Genomic DNA, 24,590 nt, shown 5'->3' on the forward strand with positions numbered 1-24,590 from the left:
AAGATCACAGGTTTGAGGCCATCCTTGGCAGTTTAGCAAGGCCCTCTGCCATTTAATGAGGCCCCACTTCAAAATAAATTAAAAATTAGGGCAGAGGTGTAGCTCAGAGGTGGAATGTCCCTGGGTTCAATCCCCACCAAAAAAGTACCACAAAAAAGAAAGAAACAAATTTTCATTAAGTTTGGTATGTGTTTCCAAAAACATCTCTTGAGTCTTTTAATGTGTAATTAAAATCATCATGGCCCTACTAGTTGTGCCATAAGCTGATAGTACCCTTTATAAAAATCAACAAAAGCAATATATATCAAGAACCAAGGATCCCTTCCTGGGGTTATTCTTTAAAATTTTTCAAAAGTAATCGAAAATTATATATTATTATCTCTAAGAAAATTATGGGAAACAAAATATCTCTTCTACCTTTGAGTATTTTGGCAATCACAAATTAAGAAGCAAGAAAATTAAGTGTGGTCAGCCATTCAGTAAGATAATTATGAAGACCTGATGTTAAGTGAAAAGAGCAAGAGAAATGAATACTATGTTTGCACTGATCATAATTATGAGCAAGTATGAACAAAACCTGGTATGTAAAATGAAAATTGTGTTAAGGTCCTGAAATCATAAGTCATTATTTCTTATCAAATCATTTTTTCAGTAAAATGTTATGCTCTAATCTCATATAGCTATAAATTGATATCTTTATTAATCTGATTCATTCATTTGAGAAATCTCATATTAGAGAAGAGAGTGGGATCCATCCATCCTTCCTTCCTTTCTTTTTTTCTTTCTTTTTTCCTTCTTTTTTCCTCTCCCTCTCTTTTTTCATACTGAAGACTAAACCCAGAGGCATTCTACCTCTGAGCTACACCCCCAGCCCACGTTTTTATATTGCAACAAGGTGTCACTAAATTGCTGAGTTTCTTCCTAGGTTGCTGATACTGGCCTTGAACCTGCAATACTCTTGTCTCAGCCTCCCAGGTACTGGGATTACAGGCATGTGCCACCAGGCCCAGCTCAGTCTTTACTTTTGAACAAGCAGTTGGGATATTATAGCAGCATGAGGGGATATTCAGTGGTAAACAGGACAAAGTGAGATTCATCTGGATCTTTCTGGCTGAGCCTGGATGACAACTGCTGCTTTGCTCAGGAAATCATATGGTGGTCATCCCTGTGAACACCACCACAGCCAAGACATGTGCTCTAGACTAGGTGCTGAAGTCTCATGAGACCAGAGTATCGGCCTGGTTCATGCTGTGACACTGTGACACTTTCTCCTCTACAGAGGGACAGAGATAGAAGAGAAAGGAGAGAGCTCACTAATCTTTACCTTCTATGGCATATCCTGCTCAGGACAAAAATGATCAATCAGATCTGTTATGACCTAGATTGCTAATAAATACTGCCAGTAAATGAGGAATTCATGAACATGTCAGTCCCCGTTTTAATTTCACCAGGCTGCCTGAGAGCAGGGAGGAATTGATTCTCCAGATTGCAAGCCTGTGTGAAACAGTACCATCACTTCTAATGGGTTTTATTGACATCCCAGGCTGGTTGTAATTGAAGTATTGCTGGAGGCCAATTCTTCAGCACCTGCAGCAGGAAGCCACTCTTGTGCCAGCACTCTGGAGGATGCCACATGTCCAAACTGTCTGTGAGGAAGAGAGGCACCAGGTGGTGGCTGGGAAGACTGACACAGGCCTGGGTCAGTGTCCACCGCATGGGGCCTCTCACCACACACCACAACACCCATTCAGATAGCTCATGCTCTTGGGCTTTGCTGCTCAATATTGGAAGCCCTTCATTCCCTCTGTTTGATTCAGTGAAAAATTACCTCTAGAAGCTACTTATATTTATCCTGTTCCACTGGTGAACACCTATAATCCTTGCAGGCAGAGAAAGGTTCTAGATGTGTCAATTCTACATCCTGGGGCCTGTAACCTACTGGGGCCTGTAACCTACTCAACACTCAGTCCTGAGGACAGTGACAAAGGCACACTGGATCATGGACACTAGAAAAATAGTACCTTGGCTTGGAACGTGTTTGCATATGTGTTTTTCTGTGGGTCAAATGGTAGACTGACAATACAAGAAAAAAGTTTTATTTATTTTTAATTCTTTTCACTTCAAGGATATATATTTTTCTTTTAAAATTGATGTATTATGGTTACACACAATAGTGAGATTTATTGTTATGTATTTGTAAGCGAACATACATAATTCTGTCACAAAATATTTTCAGTATACAACACTGGCTGCTTTTCTTGACAGTTTGGTGGTAACTTAGGATATCTGGCCATTCTGCCCAGCACTCACTTGATTATGTTAGTTGTCCATCAATCCATGTTACCTTGAGGGACAAGTATGTTGATGAAAGACACAAGATATAATTTGACATGTGTGTGGGTGCTTAATATGGCCATAAAAATAAAAGTAGATTTCATGGCTCTGGTGCATTGCTGCTCATCTATATAGCTAACAAAATGAGTTTCTGTTTTAAAATACAAAAAATCATGTAGTACATAGTAGAAAAGATTGCCTTCTTCTTTCTGATGCTGACCTATCTTAATAGCATTGACTCTTAAGTCTCCAGTGAATTTTCTTCTCCCAATGACTATCTATTGTAGGCTCAGGACTCACTGTTTCCCAATCAGAAGGTGCCCTTTCATGTGCCTAGAGGCCTCTGGGCCTTTTTTTATATACTGTTTCCTCTTCCTAGAAAGTCCTGCTTTGGATTCTCCAGCTGAATAATTCTTTCTCAAAATATAGCTCAAGAGCTGTTTCCTCATGAGCTGTTCTCAGCTCTCTCAGACTAACTCTGTGTTTAACATTTTATAGATAAAGAACTATAATTATATGTTTACACAAAATCTTATCTGAAGATACCTAGGCCCAAAAACCAGGTCATATTTATCTTTATATTCCTAGTACCCTGCACAAAGAAGATGTTAAGTGCATTTATTGAATAATGAATAATGTAAATTTAAATAAAGGGAATTTTTTATGAAGATCAGGGGTTTCAAGCTGATAATAAGACATCACCTTCTAGGAGAATCTGCTTATTTCAGGTTCAAGAATCACACTAGAAAAACAATAGCTGGCTTCTGGAATTTGGAAAATGTCAGCTTCTCTTACACCAAATATACTCCTACCTGAATCAGTGGGATCTGATGAGGTTTGCCCTCTGGTGATAAACAGTTACTATCTAACTATAAATCTCAAATCACATGAGACAAGCACCACAAATGTTCAATTTAAACTTATAGCAGCAAATCAACTTATTTTATAAATGACAGAAATTGAATTTTGAATCCTTAATCCTTAAAAGTAAAGTTTTACAACTGAATTTCCATTGACATGTCTTGGTTGTTGTCCACAACACATGATCAACTTCCTAGAATGTCCTAAGACACTTTTTGGCTAACTCTTCTTTTAATTTGCTGTGGAAAAAGGGGTGTGGGTATGGGGGAGCTGAGATAGATGGTGGCTTTTCTTTCCATCTTGTGATATTTTCCCTCAAGAAGTAGGTATGTGAACACTATAAATATTACATGACAAGTAATTTTCATGTGTGTGAAAATGAAAGAGCCAGACTGATTGACATACTGTTGCTCTCATTCCTCAAGTCAGATAAGGAAGAAGTGGGGGTGGCTAAAACTTCTAGACCACTGAATCTCAGGAAACAGTTATCTGTTTGCTGAAGTGTGCCTCATCTATCCATCCATCTAAATTCTTAGAAGCATAATGACAATAAAAAAGGTTAGAAAACACCATTTACTTATTTGCTTTGTTAAACTCCTTTAAGAGAAAAGGAATCTGAAATAAGAAGGCTAAATCCACATATATGTAATGTGTTCAGATAATATCATCATATTCACACCTGTTCTGATAATTGTGTCCCTCCCACCCACCCTCTCCTTCTTTCCTTCATTCCTTCCTTGACTAAAGAATAATAAACTTTATTCATCTTTTCAAAGACTCAGCTTTTGATTTTGCGGACCTTTTTCTACTCTTACACTGTTCCCAGTTTCATTGATTTCTACACTAATTTTTATTATCTCTTCTTTTGCTTGCTTTAAGTTTAAAGCTTTAATTGCTCTTTCTCTAGTGACTTAATGTAGAAATATTAATGATTTGAGACTGTTCTTATTTTCTTGCATATTAATGTTATAAATTTCCCTATATGCACCATTTTCATTGCACCCCACATATTTAGAGAAATTTATTTTTATTTCTTTCGGTTTAAAACATACTGCAATTTTCCTTCACAATTTTCTTTGAATTATTTATTTAGAAGTTAGGATTATTTAGAAGCATGTTGTTAAGTTTCTTAATATTTGGGAGATTTTTTAGCTGTTACTGATTTTTAGCTTAATTCAATACTGATAAGACAATATACTTTGTAGGATTGCTATTCTTTCGAATTTAAAACATATCTTATGGTCCAAAATGTAGCTGATCTTGGTGACTGTGAGCTTGGGAAAAATATGCATTCATTGGGTTTTCTATTAATGTCAATTAGATCAAGTTGATTATGTTGTTCAAGTCATCAATATCCTTCTGGATTTTCTGTCTACTTGATCTATTAATTACTGACAGAGGGATACTGAAATATGCAATATAATAATGAACTTGTCTGTTTAATTCTGTAAGTTTCATGACGTGTATTTTGAAGCTTGTCAAGTTCATATATTGCAAAATTGTTGTCTTTTTGGAATTGACCCCTATTTTCACTGTTCTTAAATCTGTTCTCTCTGAAATTAATAAAGCTGATTCAGTTTTCTTTGGATTAATGTTAGCATGGTAAGTCTCTCTCCATTCCATTATTTTTCCCTAATTTAGTCTTATATATAAAGTAGGTTTCTTATAGGTCTTGTTTTATAAAAATCTGATAATCTCTTAATTGCTAACTTTAGTACATTAAACATATATATGTATAGTATGCATCTATAAATAAAGTGATTATTGATACAGTTAAATTAATATGACCATGGAAACTTTTCTGTGTTGCCTTTGTTATTTCTTTCTTTTTTTTTTAACAATTCCTCCTTCTACTATTTATTTATTTATTTATTTATTTATTTACTGCGGTAATAGGGATGGAATCCAGGGACATTCTTTCTCTGAGCTACACCCCCAGCACTATTTTTTATTCTTTATTTTGAAACAGGTTCTCACTGAGTTGCGAAGGGCCTCACTAAGTAGATGAGGCTGTCCATGAACTGCAATCCTCCCATCTCAGCCTCTGGAAAGCTGGAATTACAAGTGTGCCCCAACAGCCTGGCTCCCTTTCCAGTTTCTGGTGATGCTATTTCCATTCATTTCAGTTATCTATATACTTTAACTTCCCAATACATGGTTACTATTTGTTGTGGGCACTGTAAGGTCTGTGAGGCCTGGGTTGAGAATAAAAATGATAGGGATTGAGTTTGTATTGATTGTTAATAAGAGCTGTATTAACGGCTAATAAGAATAAGCTTTCATACTTAGGCAAAACAATAAGATCCTTTTCTATGCCTCTAAGCTGTCAGCCAAGAGGTACAGCTAATATTGACCTCAGTCTGCTAAAAGTTAACTGTTAGCCCAGCTAACCACAGAATGTTAAAACAAACACTAAATTCGCATAGCACTTAAAGAGAACCCTATGTTAATTACCAAGTACAAAAGAGTTATAGCCCAAAGCCTCCATATTTTAAAGACAATTTTAAATAATAAATAACTTCTAGCAGATAAAGACAAAAATGGCTAAAATCTCCCCAAGGACACGAGAAGACAGTACAGGCCTCATCTGAAGTGGGCACATACCATGTAACCCCTGACCTTGTTAACCAAGTAACACATCTTGGTCATAAATCTAACAAGAAAGGCTAATACCATGGAAATAAATGGTGGACCTGTGCCTACATTAGGTCAGCGGGAGGTAAAAAAAAAATCTATTGGCTAAGCAGGATGGGAAAAAGGAGATAATGATTTTTTTTTTTTTTTTTTTTTTTTAGTGGTACTGGGGTTCCTGGAAGCCCTTCTACCTCTGGGGTTACACTCCCAGACCTATTTTATATTTTTATTTAGAAACAGGGTCTCTTAAGCCAGCGCGGCTGGCTTCGAACATGCTCAATCCTCCTGTCTCCGCCTCCCAAGCGCGGGGATTACAAGCGTGTGCCACCACACCTGGTGAGATAATGAATCCTTATAAAAACTCTTCTAATGTTCAAAACTTCAGTGATAGGCCGGGCGTGGTGGCCCACGCTTGTAATCCCCGCACTTGGGAGGCGGAGACAGAAGGATCGCGCTGGTTTGAAGCCAGCCGTGCTGGTTTAAGAGACCCTGTTCCCAAATAAAAATATAAGAAATAGGTCTGGGAGTGTAGCTGAAGGTAGAAAGGTTTCCACGAACCCCAGTACCACCAAAACAAACAAACCAACTTCAGTGATTTGATGGTCTTCCCCTTCTTTCTACCTTTGTAATAATAAAATTTGCTTGAGCTTGCAGGAGCTATTTTGGCTATTTTTTCTAAACTTGCTAAGAACATTAACATCTCACACCATAACAAAAAGGAATTCAGAAAGGCAGGAAAATGCCTCTAACCATCTCCCTGCCCCCAGCCCCATTTACCTGTCCTGGCTTGCTGTTAAATCCACTAATTGGAACTATATACCTCTCTCCCTCCTAAAGCTCCATAGAAGCCCCTAGTCTGTAAGGAAAGGGAAAGGGGCACCTGACTTTTGTGGACTGTCTATTCCGTCAATCCCTCTCCCAGCTTCCACTCCAATTAAAGAGTCTGTTCTGGTCTGTAGAGCTGTGCTTTTCTTTCTTTCTTTCTTTCTTTCTTTCTTTCTTTCTTTCTTTCTTTCTTTCTTTCCTTCCTTCCTTCTTTCTTTCTTTCTTTTTCTTTCTTTCTTTTTTCTTTCTTTTGTTGCTAATTTCTTTTAAAAAAATTTTTTTTTGGTGCATTGTAGTCATACATCTTAACGGGATAAAAGACTTGTGGAGACATACATGCACATACCACCCAATTAGTCCTTACCCAATCCCCACCCTATTCCCTCCCCATCCCTCCTACCCATGCTTGGCTTTGTGATTGACTTTGATATGTTTGCTTAAGTACATCATGTGCTTTAGAGAGTTTCCCTCTTCCCTCTCCCATTTCCTGTTAGGTTGCCTTATTTGCTCTTCTATAGGATCTCTTTCATCTAGAGTTCTTCCTATTACCCTTTTTTCCCTAGCTTTCGCATATTAGGGAAAGCATCCAATTTCTTATTTTTTGTGACTGACTAGTCTCACTTAGCATAATGTCTTCCAGTTCCATACATTTCCCTGTAAATGATGGAATTGTGTTTTTCTTTATAGTTGAGTAAAATGCCATTGTGTACATATCCCACAGTTTTGTAATCCATTCATCTGTTGATGGACATCTTGGCTGGTTCCATAGTTTGGCAATGGTGAATTGTGCAGCCATGAATATATTCATGAATTAGTTTGGTAGTTTTGTGTTTTTCTTTATCCCTATGTTTTCTAACATTTAGTTGAAGACCAGGGAGAGTAACTGGTGGCCAGGTATCCTGTCTAAAGAGATTTCTGGCCCACCACCCCCAGTAGACCAGCACACTCCCTTCCTTTCTTTTTCTCACAGGGCTCAAGACCAGGCCATTTTGCCTGCTCCAGATCCAACTGCCCAACACCCGCCAGATTCCTTGTTGGTAACTTTTGCCTTTGCCTGCCTCTTTCCTGACGGCCCTAAGGCTTTAGGACCCCCACTGGGCTCCACCCTGGGGTTTGGGATACTTCAGCTGGTTCCTGCACCACCAACCCTGGCACTTCCAGTTCCCCACTGCCCTTGGGCTCTAGGATCCAGGCTCCCTCCTTCCACCAGAACAAAAGTTTGAGAATGCTCAGCTTTGGGCCCCTCCCATGCACTTAGCTGTGGCCCATCCTGGCTTATCAACCTATAGGTTACCAAATTTCAGAGAGAAGACTTAAATATATTGTCTGGAATTGGCCAAGGAGACAGTGTTATGGATTTGGGAAAAATATGGTTGCCAAAAAATGTTACGGATTGAGAGAGTATGGTTGTGGGGAAACTGTTCCCAGGGAACCCCTGCTAGGGTCCCGGACACACTTTCCCCAACCCATAACAAAACTCACAATGACCAAAAACAGAGAATTACTGTGGGTTCTTGTCCTAAGCTAAGAATAAATATGCATAGCTTGGACAGTTGCTGAAGATTTAAAGAAGTTTATTTAAAAGAAATACAGAAAACAGAAATACAGCCCCATGCCAGAGTGGCATGGAGGGGTGACTCGAAATGAATACACCAAAGAGATCAAACATGGATGGGACTTTTATACCCATGACCTCCATCTTGTTCACGTAATCCTGACTCCCTGTAAGGTACCTCCTCCAGCAAGGTATGGTGAGGTGTCTCCTTTAATGAAGGTCGACCCCTCCTACCATCTTAGCTAGCTTATCCAATCATGTAGATCTGTCTTTAATAGAGAAAGGCCTAGTTCTTCTCTCCTAAGATCTGTCTTTAGATAGAGACAGGCCTAGTTCTCCTCTCCTATTGACTTGTTAATTGCTTTTAGCTAGGTTAATTTACATTGGAATAGTTGACTGCTTTTAGGAAGAAACCAAGTCCTTGCACAGATTTGCCCCTCACCCAATTTTTGTGTGTTTAATGTGCTTCCTAATTAGACCTTGGACAATGAGCTGGAGGGGAGATGACAAAACTGCCTCGGGGGCAGCCGCTGGGAAGTTTCTTCCAGCCCTGAGGGAGAAGAGCTGTCAGCATCCCACCTCCCTCACTAGTCCAACGTTAAAAGGGGGGGGGGGGGTTACACCTAGAAGGCCTGTGCTGTAAAGTTAAAAAAGTATTTAAGTTGGCTTATCTCTCTTATCAGGCTGAAGCTCTTTAGAAAGGGACCCCACACACACACACACTGGAAACATTTTCTGGTTGTTTAGGACATCAGTTCTCTGAACTGGGGGAAAAAGCAAAGTTTAGGATTCTAAAGTCCTGCTTGTATTTTAACCCCTATCTTTGTGGGTTTTTTTTCCCCCTCTATTGTTCTGCTTAGCAGCTATTCAAGGGTTACTTCTCTGGTTTCCTAGGAAAGAGGAAATAAACAGTGGTGGTGACTGGGACGTTTGACAAAGGGAGACAGACTGGCTACCTAAAGATATTTGATTTAGTGTCACCCATGGCTGACTAACTGAGCATTGCCAACTGTATAGGTTTTCTACTGCCTGAGTCTAAGATCTGGGTCTGTATTCTCTAGTCTTCTACCTGTTGATACTCCTTGTTGTGTTATATGTGATACAACACGTGGGCATATTAATAAATAAGAGATCATAAAATTTAAAGGAGACAAAACCAGATGCCTCTGAATTCATGTGATTTAAGTAAATCTAATAACTAAAGAAATTTAAGGTTTGTTCATGAGATTAAAGAAAAATGTCCTTAAAATTATTAACTCACGAGCCGGGCATGGTGGTGCATGCTTGTAATCCCCGTGCTTGGGAGGCTGAGACAGAAGGATCGTGCGGGTTAGAAGCCAGCCTCAGCTACTTAGTGAGGCTCTCAGCAACTTACTGAGACCCTGTTTCCAAATAAAATATAAAATGAGTCTGGGAGTATAGCCCGGAGGTAGAAAGCCTCTGGGTTCCACCCCCAGTACCACCACCACCAAAAAAAAAAAAAAAAAAAAAAAAAAAAAAACAATTATTAACTCATGCCTTTTTCCCTAAGCAAGCAATCAAGATTATGTTTGTTTCTGTAGAAGGTTTCCAAATACAATTTTTTTGGCAAAAGAAAAATGTTTTATGCTACTAAGGATATCCACCTGACATCTTTATTTTCAGGGGTAACCTATAATTTAGTTACTAAATTGGATAAATATAATTAATCTTCTAAAATGCCCTTGGCTTCTTAGGATTTAGAATAACAATTCAGTTAAATAAGTGGGCTTCTAAACTGCCAGTATTTAGAAAAACAATATTATAAAATGACTTTATTTTTGGGTCTTTACTTAAAGACAACAAAGGTTGCTGGAAATAAACATTGCTGTGACTAGAGTATTAAAAAAAATTCCCAAGCCTTTTCAGCAAGATAAATTAGATATGACCCTTCCAACCACACTGACAGATAAACACTGTTTATACCATTAGAGCCCAAAAAGACAAACAAAAACCAAACAAATAAAAAAATATTGTAGGCATGAGGAGATATTATAATAAAGTTAAAATAAAGAGAAATATGGTTTTAGGTAGAAAAGAGTTTGTATGTCAAGTTTTTTTTTGTTCTAAATGACTGAGTTTTCCCATAGGAAAAAGAAAGACAAGAACAAATATTAGAGAGTTAAGCAAGTCACTGAGGGTTGGTAAAAGCTGCAAGTCATTTGTAAAGGATAAGATATTAAAAAAGATAAATGTGTAATAAGATTGGTTCACTTTAGATGTGTTGATTGTATATATTCCATGCTTAAAACAATTTGGTCTTCTTAAGATAGTGATTTACCTTTGGTTAAGTTTTAAAAAACCTGTGTCTCCTGCTGTGTATTGACAATAATGTTATAGATATTTGTGTTTCTAAAATTTCAGGCCTAATTACATTCTGACCATCTTCTTTATGCAAAAATACAAAGGAGACTTGGTTTATTTCTGATAATTCTGTTTTGTGCTTTTCCTAGAAAGCTATGTAACTATTGTATGTTAGTGTTTAACAAAAGTACAACACCTACAGAGTGCTTTGAGATAATAGTTGTCACCTGCAAGACAGCTTAAAAGGATTGGTGAAACTGAATTTCTGTGAATTCGACAACTGAGTCTTAGAGAACAATCTGGAAATAATGGACAAGAGAAATTGGACAAATTTGGCCCTAGTTCTCCAAAGTAAAATAGTACACAGGTAAAAACTTTGATACATGTGCCTGGAACTCTGCTGAGTCATCTAACTTCTCATGAAAGGGAAATCACAAAAAGTCCCAGAGACAGAGCTATCAACATTTGCTCTGAAAAAAAAAAAAAAAGAAAAGAAAAGAAAAAAAAAAGGTTATCGGTTATCACAGAGGAAAATGATGTACTCTGTGCTTCAAGTGAAGCCAAGTGATCAGGAATACCATGACATGTCCTGTGCTGGCAGATGGCACAACTGACGAGCCTTTATGACCTTAATAGCACAATTGTTAGAAAAACATGTTTGCCCAGCATAGGCAAACATTGGGCTTGAATTCCCAGAAAAACAGTATAACCAGAGTCAAATGTAGCTATTTCAGGGGTGACAAAAAGAATCTGTACTAAAGCCATTTATATAGTATTTACATACTTATACCCATAAAATATATAAGATATGACACCAATACCCCAAATCTCCCTCCAGTTCAGTTCTTATTAGATCCTGTAAAGTTAAACTTGTTCTCGAGGTTTTATAGGCCCATCAGACACTACAAAAATGGAGATTCCTATTTCTGTAAGTTATGTTGGAAAATTTCTGAGATGTATTGTTTTAATATTACTGATAATTCAAAAAGACAACTAATTTAATAGCTGATATGCAAAACAACTATTCACCAATATTTTTCAATTAAAAGAAATATTTGGATATACTTTCCTCTTGGATACCATAGCTCCTGTCCTTTCTAACTCCTTTATTGCTTTCCTTCTCATTCTACTCTTTGGGCCATGTCCGAAATCCAAAAAATTGCTAACCATTCTGTTAATGATGTTCTCTCTTGCAGACCAAATTTGGTCTAATACATCCTCCTCCCAAATGCAGAGAACCTCTAAAGATCTTCACAGTGCCTGCAACACAGCTTGTTGCCCAAGGTCTACCTTTGTCCCACTGTCATGTAGAAAGTATCCAGAGCAAATCCAGAAAATATTCAGAGTTGCGTAGTTCTCAATATAAAACCTCTGGAATGTGGACATTGTGAGGTCTTTACTGAAAGGCCTGGCTGGAGGAGATTGAGAACAAAAGGACTTCAAGAAGTCAGAAAAATGCCTCTAACTATCTTCCTGGCCCAGGCCCATAAATTTACCTGTCCTGGTCTGCTGTTAAACCTACCAACTGAAGGAATACACCACTGCTGTACTCTCCCTAACACCCCATAAAAAGCCCCTAGTCTGTAAGGAAGGGGGCTTCTGACTCTCTTGGACTCTCTCTCTCCCTGTCAGTCCCTCTCCCAGGTTTCATTCCAATTAAAGAGCCTGTTCTGGTCTGCAACGCTGTGTTTTTCTTTATCACTATATTTTCTAACAATTTGATCTTATCTTTAGATGTAATACCAATGCAAATTAATAGTTTTCCTTTACCTTTACTTACTCTTTATGATATTCTTTCTTTATGTAGATCTAGTTTTCAAATCTATATAATTTTCCTTCAGATTAAATCAGTTCTTTTAACATTTCTTGTACAGCAGGTCTTCTGTCAATGAATTCTTGCCAGCAATTTTATCTGCCATGTTTGAAGGATAATTTCAGCAGATTTATCCTGAAATTATTGTTGGGTTTCAAATCTCTTCACTCTAGTCTCTTGCCTGGCTTGTATGGTTTCTGATGGGATATCTGTAAGGTTTGAGTCGCCCCTGCCCCACAGGGGGCAGGGCCGGAAGCTAGAAGGTGGAGCTCTGCAATTCCGGGAGGGAACCAGGCCTCCCGGGTCCGGAAGAAGAGTGTGCAGAGTTCAGAGAGGAGCCCGAGAGGGAGGGACGCACTCTCTCCCCCGCCACCAGCCCCCCATACGGGGGGCTGGAGGCCAATCTCCCACGAATAAAGATATCCATAATATTTACTATGGATCTCCGCGTGTCTCTATGCGCCAGTGGGACTCGCCTAATAATATATTATCATTCAATATCCACTTAATCACTTAATTCTTATTTTTAGTCTATGAGTAAGGTGTTTTCCTCCTTCTGATTTCATTCAAGATTTTTTTCCTTGTTTTTGGTTTCCTGCCGTTTGAATATGATATGCTTAAGAGAGAGAGAGAGTGTGTGTGTGTGTGTGTGTGTGTGTGTGTGTGTGTGTGTGTAGAAATTGTCCTCTCGTGATGTTCTCTAAATTATCTAGACTGTGGTTTGATGTTTGTGATTATGTTGAGAAATTCTTGGCCATTATTACTTCATTTTACCTTCAGTTCCATTCTCTTTCTTTTCCTCTTGTCTTCCAATTATACATTTTTTTCTTTTGCAATTATCTCACAGTTCTTTGATGTTTTGTTCTGATTTTTATTTTCTCTTTGCATTTAGACTTAGTAAGTTTCTACCAACCCATCTCCAAGTTCATTCACTTTCCTGAAACACATCAAGTCTACTAATGAACCCAATGAAAGTATTCATTTCTATTACAATGTTTATGATTGCTTATCTTCTGATTCACAGACTTTCCATCGCTCTGCTTACATTGTCTATCTGTTCTCACATGTTGTTTACTTTTTTCCACTAGAGCCAATGACATTTTAAATAAGTAATTTTAATTTCCCTATTAGATAATTCAATATACTTGTCAAACTGGAGTCTGGTTGTGATGATTGCTTTGGTTTTAGAATTGTAGATGTTTTTTGTTGTTTTAAGAATGGTTCTATTTTTCATTGTTGTTGTTGAAATCTAGACATCTTCTATCAAATAATAGGGAGATACTGAAAACTTTAGAGTGATCATACATATGTATCCAGCAAATAACTGGGTTATGTTTATTGTTTGCTATTTCTGTAAGAGCCAGAGGCTCCCAATTCTTCCAGTGTCCTTGTTTTTCTGTATTTTATTGACTTTGGCTTCCAGAAGTATTTCTCTTTAGAGAGTCTGTGTCTTACGGATATTTCAATTATAATCTCTTGTTATTATTTTGGAGTCTTGCTGATGTGGTGGTAGAGCATGGGGGAGTTATAGTATTCTATAATCTTCCCATTAAATTTCAGTCTTTTAGAGGTATTCTGTTTCTTCTGACTTTCCAAGATTCTCACTTCTCTAGCAGTATATACCCTGATTCCCTTTCTCGCCTTCCCCTTTCCCCAGCTGAAGAATTTTCCATTTATTTTTTAAGGCCCTGATCACTAATACAATTATCACTCACTTCCAACCCCACAGCAGAGACAGGATTGGTAAAAGAAGGCCTAAGATCAGGCGAATTCTTTTCTCCTAGTTGAAATAAAGGCTTTCAGAATGGAGCTTTGTCATGATGAAGGTTTTGAAATATTTCACAATTACTCTTACCTATCCCCTGCCACAGCCATAAAGAATTTTCTGAAAATCTTCACTCAGAGACTCTGCTGAGATTTATGGAATCTCTGAATGTGTGTCCCGCAACTCCTGCCCCTGACTACAACCTCCAGGAGTTATTTGCTCTTATACTAGTCCACACTTAATCTGTAGATATTCACAAAAATCCCGAAAGTGTTCCTCCAGTATGGGGCTGCAATAGATTCTGCTACAGGTATACAGATCTTGGCTGTGACACTCTTGATGTCCCTGACTCTCCATGTTTCAGGGAGATGAACTGTCTATATTCTCAGTTCAATGATAGGTCTGAAAAAAGCTGTTGATTTCCACTTTGCTCAGCTTTTTTCTTATTGTAAGAATGGGAATTCTTTACATGTTGGGTCTGAAGCAGGAAGTCTCTGACCTATTTTCCACAGATGTGTCTGTACTCAGCATACATGAGTCTTGGCAGGCTGTTCCTCTGCCAGCTATACCCGTGTTGGACTTGTCTGGGTTACACTCTTGTTGCTGCCAATTTCCCCACATTGTTTTCTGCTAAGCTTCAAGTGTTATATAACAGGGGGCCCCTTGGCTGGGGCTGAGCAGAGCTAGTGCTCTCTCAGATTGTGGAAGAAACACCTGATGTGCATAGCATATGGTAATCCTGCTGGTGTTAAAGGAAGTCAATTACACAGGAGACAAACTATGGAATTAGGAAACTTGATGCGATAGTACAGGGATGCTCCTTGGAGTCTGACATGCTGTACAATTCCTGATTTTCCATGCCATCACAAAAAAGAAAGGCATGGGGACCCCCATAGGTGCCACATAACAGATACTCCACAAACTCTAGTCTCTTGGGCAGGCCCTTACATCATTATGCCTATCATTTAAGTGCATTATATGATGGGCTTAACAAAGAAAAAAATGTACATGGACTTGAGATGAGTTATACATGAGTTATACTGATGTTATTTAAGAAGACCCTGAAATCAGCCTTTTTTTTTTTTTGGATGCATCCCCTCTCTTCTGCCATACTGAATAATAATTTCAGTCTATGTTTCCAGAAACATAGATAAGGTCATCCTGCAAAGACCTAGATTCCTCTTTATCTTACAATGTTTATAATTGTAGAAAAAGAACTATCTATTTTAATCATCATTGATAAATAGGATGTATGCCTTTTGAATTTCTACCTAAGATACTGAGGTTGGAAATAAAAAGGCAACCTATTGATCCATGTGACTTTCTTGGCACCAAGATGCCTGGAGCAAACATATAATTATATACACTTTTATCCATGTATGTTATGTATATGATGTAAGATGCCAAGGGGGAAAGGCATAGAATTAGCTCCTTTATAGCCCCTCTGAGGGAAAATACTCCAAATAGAGAACAAAGGAAAGTCTGATTTTCAATAATGCCTCTCTCATACCCTCTAAAATGGAATGTGGGCAACCATGGTGACAGCTGGTTGGAAAACTGGGAGGGGATGGTGATAAATAGCACAATGGAAAGAGGGCTTATATTATATACCACTGGGAAAGATTCCTCCTCTATGCTGGGTTTGAAATACTTCACAGACTTACTTCCTTCCTTCCTTCCTTCCTTCCTTCCTTCCTTCCTTCCTTCCTTTCTCTTCTTTCTTTCTTTCTTTCTTTCTTTCTTTCTTTCTTTCTTTCTTTCTTTCATTCTTTCTTTCTTTTTTGCAGTTCTGGGTTTGGAACCCAAGGGCATTCTACCTCCAAACTATACCTCCAGCCCTTTTTTTAATTATTTATTTTGAAACAGGATCTTACTGAGTTGCAAAGAGCCTCACTAAGTAGTAGCTGAGGCTATTTGCAAACTGCGATCCTCCTGCCTCAGCCTCCCAAATGCTGGGATTATAAGTGTGCAGCACCATGCCCGGCAACAGACTACTTTCCACTATGCTGAACCATGTCAGGCCCTTAAAATTTTCTATGATTCTTTGAGTTAGCTGGTCTCTACCTGCTTCAGGCTTCATTGAAACCCCAGCAAAACTGCTGCAGAGGTGGATGGGGAAGGGAGAAATGAACACAAACAGGAGGTTAAGAGAGGAATATAGAATGGACGGGGATGAGCAGAGGACGCTCAAGAGAGGACAGGGTGAGCATCACCAGGGCAATTCCTAGGGTTGCAAGTATTTAAGAAGTGAGAGAATGAGAGAAATCATGGGCATTAGAGAAGGGATCAGGGTAGGGGATAGAAAATGAATCAAGAAAGAAAAAAGGAAAAATATGATGTGACATACATAACACACACACACACACACACACACACACACGCGCGCACACACACACACACACACACACATACACACCTATGAAGGAAAGCTGGGACCATCACAGTTGCTGACTGAATTGTACAGATACAGCTATTTGCAATAATTTGGAAATCATACCTTGTTTTGTTTAAGGGCACCTTTCTCTTTCATATGAGGGCAGTCTTTTCCTGTCACCACAGCTTTGATATCTGCCACTGGCACTGCAATTCATAAAAGAAAATGAAATTAATGACTCTGTTGAAAGCTTTTATGTCAAAAAGAGGCAGGACTGAGCATTGGTATTCCTGAAAACTACTGTAACAGGTGAAAGAAGAAAAGAGGAATAGAAGCCAGGCAGTGGCCCAGGATTAGAAACTAATATATACTATCATACTCTGGGTAAAAGCATCTCTGAAGAAAAAGAGAATAAGAAGAGTTTGGGTAACTAAAACAAAGACATTAGAAAACCATAGAAATGTTGGATAGAAATGATAGCATTAGAAGCAGCAGTAGATAACAGTGCTTGTAATAGTAACGGTGGTATGAATACTGATAATATAGAGGACCTCTGTGTGCCAGAAACAATACCAAGTGCTTTACATGTATGTATCAGTCTTTTTTTTTTTTTTTTTTTTTTTTGCTAAAGCATCTTTATCTCTTTAGTTTCTATTCTGGATAAAGCAGGAAAGCAGCCCTATCTCAAAATCTTGCCTAACTCTAAATAGTTCTGAATTCTCACTCCCCAAAGTTTTCCCCTCAATCATCTTATCAAATCTCACAATTCTGCAAGATAGGTTTAATTTTTGGTATTTTACAGACAATGGAGCTAAAATTCATATCTTTTATGATAGAGAACTGCAAACATAATGCAGTTAGAACAAATGATGTGATCTCATGTCTTATTTAGTACTTGAAGCAAGATATGGAAGTTTCTGCTTTTACTATTTTCCTAAGATCAACTGAGAGAAAAGGTAGCAGGTTGGTATGGAACCTTAATTTAAAAAAATGTAAAGTCATCCATCCCTCCATAACCTCTCCCTAGTCCTTCAGTCCCACAAGGGATAATGATTCTAGGGATATGTGAACTGGATTGTTTTTTCTAAAAGTGGAAATTTAGAATTGGTTATTGCTTCATTATTGCTTCTTCAATAATAAATATAATTAAGAGATTTCATAGTTAAATCTTATATACTTTCATTGAGGAAATGTATTGTAGGGTTGGTAGCTACAGATAAAATTAAGAAATATATAGAATGATAAAACTATAGAATAAGAAACTTACTTTTTCCAAGTACATGGAAATTAACTAACATTTCCAAGTAAATTAATAAGAACTTTGTCCAAATCTATTGATAGCCCTGAGCAATCTCTAACCCTAGGAGGGTTTTCAGTGCCCCCTATAGGAGTCTCTGCTCCACCACATCTGCTCCTCCATCTCACAGCCCTGATTCTAGACTCTTTGGGTAGACATTACTTATTCATGAATATATGACTTTAATCTTCTGAATTCTACATGAAAGACTATACTTCCCAACAGCCTTTGTAATTAGGTGGGGCCATGTGACTAGCCCTGGCTAATGAGATGTAAGAGGAAGTGATTCTTTTCTAGACTGAGGCAGGAAAAAGTCCACATATTATGTTCTCTCTTTCCCCTCTACAGAAACTAATGGTGCATATATTCCACTTGGACAACGCAGCTACAGATGGCAGAACAGCTATTGGCTTTTGTCTCCAAGAAACTGTGTGGAACTGTCGTCTAACAATCCATATAAGTTAGGTTACATGAGTAAAAAATAAATTTTTGTTGTGTTAAGGCATTTGTGATTTAAAATATACACTGTAAGAAGGCAGTGAGAGGCTCCTGATGATGTTAAAGCCAAGTTAGGATTTTGATCATGTTTTTTTATGCGGAGCAAAGTAAAGAAGTGGGGCCCTGAGATGGAAGAACAAGAATGGTCACTACTGAAAGAAGTACTGCCCAATCTACTCTTTTGACATGGCCTTCTTTTTTTTTTGTGGTACTGAGGTTCCTGGAAGCCCTTCTACCTATGGGCTACACTCCCAGACCTACTTTATACTTGTTTTTAATTTTTGGAAACAGGGTCTCTTAAGCCACCATGGCTGGCTTCAAACCCCCGCGATCCTCCTGTCTCTGCCTCCCAAGCGAGGGGATTACAAGTGTGCGCCACCACACCTGGCGTCATGGCCTTATTTCTTAAAGTTATTCACTTAAGTTAGAATGAGACAAACTTAACTCAACATCCCTATTCTCCAGATGGGAAGACTGAGGCCTCGGTTACATAGTACGGCACACACTGGATAGAGACAGAGCTGGGTTTCATGTTCCATGCCCCCTGGCTAGGCCATGATTTCTTTTTCCATTTGGAAGGTGCCAGTACCCCCAAATTATGCTGAGTACTGTCCCAAGTGTAGTTCTTACTTCCGGTATATGCAGTAAAAATCTTTGCTGGATTCTGTGGAAGAAACTTTGTGATTTAAAGCCAAAAAATCACTGAAAAAGTAAATATGGCTACCAGGATTAAAATAACTTCAATTTTCACTGCTAGGAGCTGAACCTGTCTGCAGAAAGCAGATGGCATGCCTCGAGCACTTGCTGTTTGCACAGCTGCCTTGCACATACTCACTGGGTAGAGACATAGAGGACAGACAGACTGACCCCGGTGCAGCTGGCCTCTCTGACCTGGCAGACCAGCCATGTGGCATGATGTGAGGAGAAGAGCTATGCTTTTGAAAAGAAAAACTCAGGTTTTAAGTTCTAGGTCCCCCAACTCCCTACTCTTATACTGTCCTGGGCTTAATTTCTCAGAACTTCAGCTTCCTCATCTTCCAGGTAACTATGTCATCTGTCTTAAGGAGTTTCACTGTTAACATTGGAGCCGAGATCATCACTGATTTTTAACCCAGGCAGCAGGGGAGAGTGGGGGAAAATTGGGCCACAGATTTGGATGACTGCATTCAGATCTTTGCCCTACTATCACTGATCTTTTGACTTTGAACAAGTTACTTAATTTTTCTGCACTTCTATTTCCTTATCTGTAAAATACAGATGGTATATGTACTGCTTGGAATTGTATAGAAAATAATTTATGTAAAGCTTTTATCACAATGCCTGGGATATCATAAACTTAATAAGGGTTACTTGCAATTATTTCATTATCAGTAATCAAAGTTAATTCTCTATGTGGATGTAGGAACCTGAGTCCTTCTCCGTGTTTTCATGACCCAAATCTTTCATTTGCCTGGCTGTGTCAGTCACTCTTCTCATCTACCATTACAGGTTTAATCTCCTTCTGGGAGAGCATCAGCCTTGCCTTCTTCCCTGCCCCTTTGATGTGGCAGTGAGGAGTGCTGGCCTAGATTCTTTCAAAGGAAGGCTTTGAGGGGCCTGGGACATGGCTGGGAAGCAGTAGAATTCTGCGTTTAGTGGTGGTGACAATAGCCCATCAATCCAGTGAGGAAGTGGGGTGGGAGGGGATGTTAGGAAATGTGGATCTTCAATGGGCCTATTTCCTGGAAAACAAAAAGAATGTGAAAAGAGAGATTCCCCAAACCTTGAAGGAAGAAAAGAGTGCTGATTTACTAAGAGGATTCAAGTACACTGTTTGATTCATTGATATCTCAATATTCGGCCCTGACTAACTCAAGGAGTGGAAGGCAATTTCTCCCTTGGTCTTAAGAGAGTACAGTCATACATGGCAAGACTAACAGCACTTAACATTAATTAGATGAACATCTCATTTTTGTAGTGAAATAAGGTTTCTGATTTTAAGGGCTCCAAGAAAGTAGCTATTTTGCTTTAGGAAGAATGCAGAGTTGGAGTGAATTTCAAACCAGTTGGTAAGCTGCAATTAGCAAACTTGGGGCTGGGACCGTAGCTCAGTGGTAGTGTGCTGGCATAGCATGCATGAGGACCTAGGTTCAAATCCCAGGGCTAAAAGAAGATAAAAAAGGCAACAAACTTCAGTTTCCTAGGCCAGGGTCTTCGTAGGGATACTGCAACTTCATTGCATGAGTAACCTACCTGCCTTCTCTGGCACACAGATACATGCTTCCCACGATGTTCCCCCTCACAACTATGCTTTCTTGGACTGTCCTTCACTGGATAAAGTGTTTTTGGAGCTGTCTTTTTTATTTTGCACTACTGTATTTCAAAGGCAGCAGAGGGAAGGGACAGACAAATGTATTTGGAGGCACTGTCTAGAGGGACTGTTGCAACCCTCTCCAGCACTTGTGTCATGTGCCTTGGTCACTACCAACTATGGGGTGATCTGTACTGGTTCTTGTTTTCCTGCAGCTGCCTTGGAGAGTGGCCCTCCTTGCCAAGGGCACTCCCAGCTGCCAGGTAGTCATTTCCATCCTGGGTTCTTGGAGGTGTGTATGGGGGCATCAGCTTGTGGGCTAGCCGAGGAACTATTTGTACACATGGTTCCAGTGCTGTCCATACTCTAGAACCGTCTCTAGGAGAAGGGATACCAATTTCCTAAGCAACTGGTAAGCTAGAATGTGTGTGTTTGTGTTGCATATAAAACCTGGTTGATAAGTGATTTATATCCCTATAGGGATAAATAACTGTTCAGAGCGTGGGAGAGCTGATGAAGGAGTGAATCAAATTCTGATTCTTCTGTCCAGATCATTTTCCCTGTGTCCTGGTCAGGTGAAGAATGGAGATGAGGAGATGATCTAGAGAGCTGCTGGTTATTTTGACCAATAGTAACCTCTAACTCTTGATTTATGTACTGTAGAGCAGGGCTTCCAAATCACTGGCCCTGGAATAGTCCTAGTTCATGAGAGAGTTTTTCCCAATGAAATCATTAACCAGTACCAAGTAGAGTAAAATAAGGACTCTGGTATGTGTTTTTCATAAAGTAAATTTAATTCAGTAAAGGGACCATCCTTTTTTTCCAAGATTAAGTTTGTTTTACTTATTTTTTGTTATCAAGGGTCCTTTCTTTTATGAAAAAAAATGTAATATTACATTTTAGATTCAATTTTAATATTATTTGCTAAAATTCAAAGTTGATAACACCTTACAAATTCACTTAAAAATTTACTTATTGGTGAAAGCCAGATTTGGGGAATCACTACATGGATTGGTTAGAAACATTAGGCTTAGTACTTCTCAAACTCGAGTAGTCATCAGTGTCAGCTAGAGGAGCTATTGAAGGAGAGTCTGCTAGTCCCTACACCCAGAGTTTCTGATTCAGCATGTCTTAAAAGTAGGAGTGGGGTTAAAAATTTTCATTTAAAAAAATGTTCCCAGGTGACACTGCTTTCTTTTTATTGGTGCATTGATTTCATACATCTTAATGGGATTAAAAAGCTTGTGAAGATATATATGCTCATATCACCCCATTAAAGCCTACCCCCACCCTATCCCATTCCCTTCCCTTCCCTCCCTCTATGCTTGGCTTAGTGATTGACATCGATATGGTGTTTTTTTTTTTACGTACATCATGTGGTTTACAGAGTTTCCCTCCTCTCCCCTCCAATTCCCTCAGTTAGGTTGCCTTGTTTGCTCCTCTATAGGATCTTCTTTTTCACCTGGAGTTCCTCCTATGACTCATTTTACCTTAGCTTTCACATATTAGTAAAAGCAACTGCTTCCTTACTTTTTGTGACTGACTAACCTCGCTTAGCATAATGTCCTCCAGTTTCATCCATTTCCTTGAAAATGATAGAATTTTTTTATGGCTGAGTAAAATTCCATTGTGTACATATCCCATAATTTTGTAACCCATTCATCTGTTGATGGGCACCTTGGCTGGTTCCATAGTTTGGCAATGGTGAATTGTGCAGCTATCAACACCCATATACATGGATTAGTTTGGTAGTTTGTTTTGCTTTCTTTTGGATAGAAACCCACAAGTGGTATTGCTGGGTCAAATGGTAAATTAGTTCCCATTTTTCTGATGATTCTCCATACTGTTTTCCATAGTAATTGTACTAATTTACAATCCCACCAACAATGTTTTAGGGTTCCCACTTCTCCACATCCTCACCAGCATTTGTTGTTGTTTGTGTTTTGAATGATTGCCATTCTCATTGGAGTTAGGTGAAATCTAAGGATAGTTTTTATTTGTATCTCTGATTGCCAATGATGTTGAATATTTTTTCATGCATTTATTGGCCATTTGAATTTCTTCTTTTGTGAAGTGTCTATTTAGTTTACTTGCCCATTGTTTGATTGGATTATTTGTTATTTTAGTGTTGAGTTTATTAAGCTCTTTATATATTCTAGATATTAGTCCTCCATCTGAGGCATAGCTGGTAAAAATCTTCTCCCATTCTGTTGGCTCTCAGTTGAGAATCCTGACAGTTTCCTTTGCTGAACAGAAGCTCTTCAGTTTCATGCAGTCCCACATATTGATATGCCTTTTAGTTTGTTATGCCTTTGGGGGTCTTGTTGAGAAAGTTTTTATCTGTGCCTATGTGTTGAAGTGTTGGACCTATGCCTTCTTCAAGGAGCCTCAAAGTCTCTGGTCTAATTTCCAAGTCTTTGATCAATCTTGAATTCACTCTTGTACAGGGTGAGAAAGTGGGATTAATTTCCATTTTTCTGCATATGGTTAACTAGTTTTGCCAACACCATTTGTTGAACAGACTATCTTTCTTCCAGTTTATGTTTTTGGCCCCTTTGTCAAATATCAAATGGCTGAAAATGTGTGCATTTGTTTCTGAGTCTTCTATCTTGTTCCATTGGTCTATATGTCTGTTTTTGTGCCAGTACCATGCTGCTTTTATTACAATGGCTTTGTAGTATAGTTTAAAGTCAGGTATTGTGATTCCTCCTGCATGTTATTTGTTGCTGAGAACTACTTTGGATATTCTGGGATTTTTGTTTTTCCAAATGAATTTAAGGAATTATTTTTTCTATGTCTGTAAGGAATGATCTTGGTAACTTAATGGGTATTGCATTGAATCTGTAAATCACTTTGGGGATTATAGCCATTTTGATAATATTTATTCTACCTATCCATGAACAGGGAAGATCTTTCCATCTTCTACAATCTTAGATTTCTTTTTTCAATGTTTTATAGTTTTCTTTGTAGAGGTCTTTTACTTCCTTGGTTAAGTTTATTCCTAAGTATTTTATTTTTTGGTGGAAAATCATAAGTGGATGTATTTTCTTGGTTTCTTTTTCAGTGGGTTTATGGTTGGTGTACAGAAAAGCTTCTGATTTGATGAGATTGATTTTGTATCCAGATACTTTGCTGAAATTGTTGATCAGGTCTATAAGTCTTTTGGTTGAGTTTGTTGGGTCTTCTAGTTATAGTATCATGTCATCTGCAGATAGTGAAGGTTTGAGTTCTTCTTTTCCTATTTGTACTCCTTTGATTTCCTTTTCTTCTCTTATTGCTCTGGCTAGAGTCTCAGTACTGTATTGAAGAGAAGTGGTGATAATGGCCATCCTTGTCTTTTACCTGTTTTTAGGGGGAATTCTTGAAGTTTTTCCCCATTTAATATGATGTTGGCTGTGGGCTTATTGTAGATTGCTTTTATGATGTTGAGGTATGTTCCTTCTATTCTGATTCTCTGCAGTGCTTTTATCATAAATGGATGTTGGACTTTATAAATGCTTTTTCAGCATCTAATAAAATGATCATGTGATTTTTGTCTTTGGATTGATTTTCGTATGTTGAACCAGCCTTGCATCCCTGGGATGAAGCCTACCTCATCATGGTATATGATTTTCTTGATGTGGTTTTGAATGCGTGTTGCTAGCATTTTGTTTAATGGTTTTGAGTTCAAGTTCATCAAAGATATAGGCCTGTAATTTTCCTTCCTTGAACTGTCTTTATTTGGTTTTGGTATTAATGTGATGTTGGCTTCATAGAATGTATTTGGGAGAGACCCATTTCTCTCTATTTCATGAAATAGATTGAGGAGTATCGGGATCAGGTCTTCTATAAAGGTTTTATAACATTCACCTGGGAAGCCATCTGGTCCTGGGCTTTTCTTTGATGGTAATGTCTTTATTGGTGTTTCAATCTCTTTGATTGCTATTGGTTCGTTTAAGTTTTCTATGTCTTCTTGACTTAATTTAGGAAGGTTGTATTTATCCAGAAACTTGTCCATTTCTTCCAGATTTTCCATTTTACTG

At 38.4% G+C, this 24,590-nt stretch overlaps 1 protein-coding gene across 2 annotated transcripts in view; it reads right to left on the bottom strand.

The window, feature by feature from the left end:
• ELMO1 (engulfment and cell motility 1) overlaps positions 1–24,590 on the bottom strand; it is a gene marked incomplete at both ends in the record, with an annotated part of 563,076 nt that overhangs the window by 11,659 nt on the left and 526,827 nt on the right. For both annotated transcript variants that reach the window (XM_080701947.1, XM_080701948.1), the window contains one exon: positions 16,607–16,689. In XM_080701947.1, coding sequence (XP_080558073.1) covers positions 16,607–16,689 — 83 coding nt within the window. The remainder of the gene's footprint in view (positions 1–16,606; positions 16,690–24,590) is intronic.

The sequence above is a fragment of the Muscardinus avellanarius genome (assembly GCF_963383645.1).
Source record: "Muscardinus avellanarius genome assembly, chromosome: 9".
Lineage (NCBI taxonomy): Eukaryota > Metazoa > Chordata > Mammalia > Rodentia > Gliridae > Muscardinus > Muscardinus avellanarius.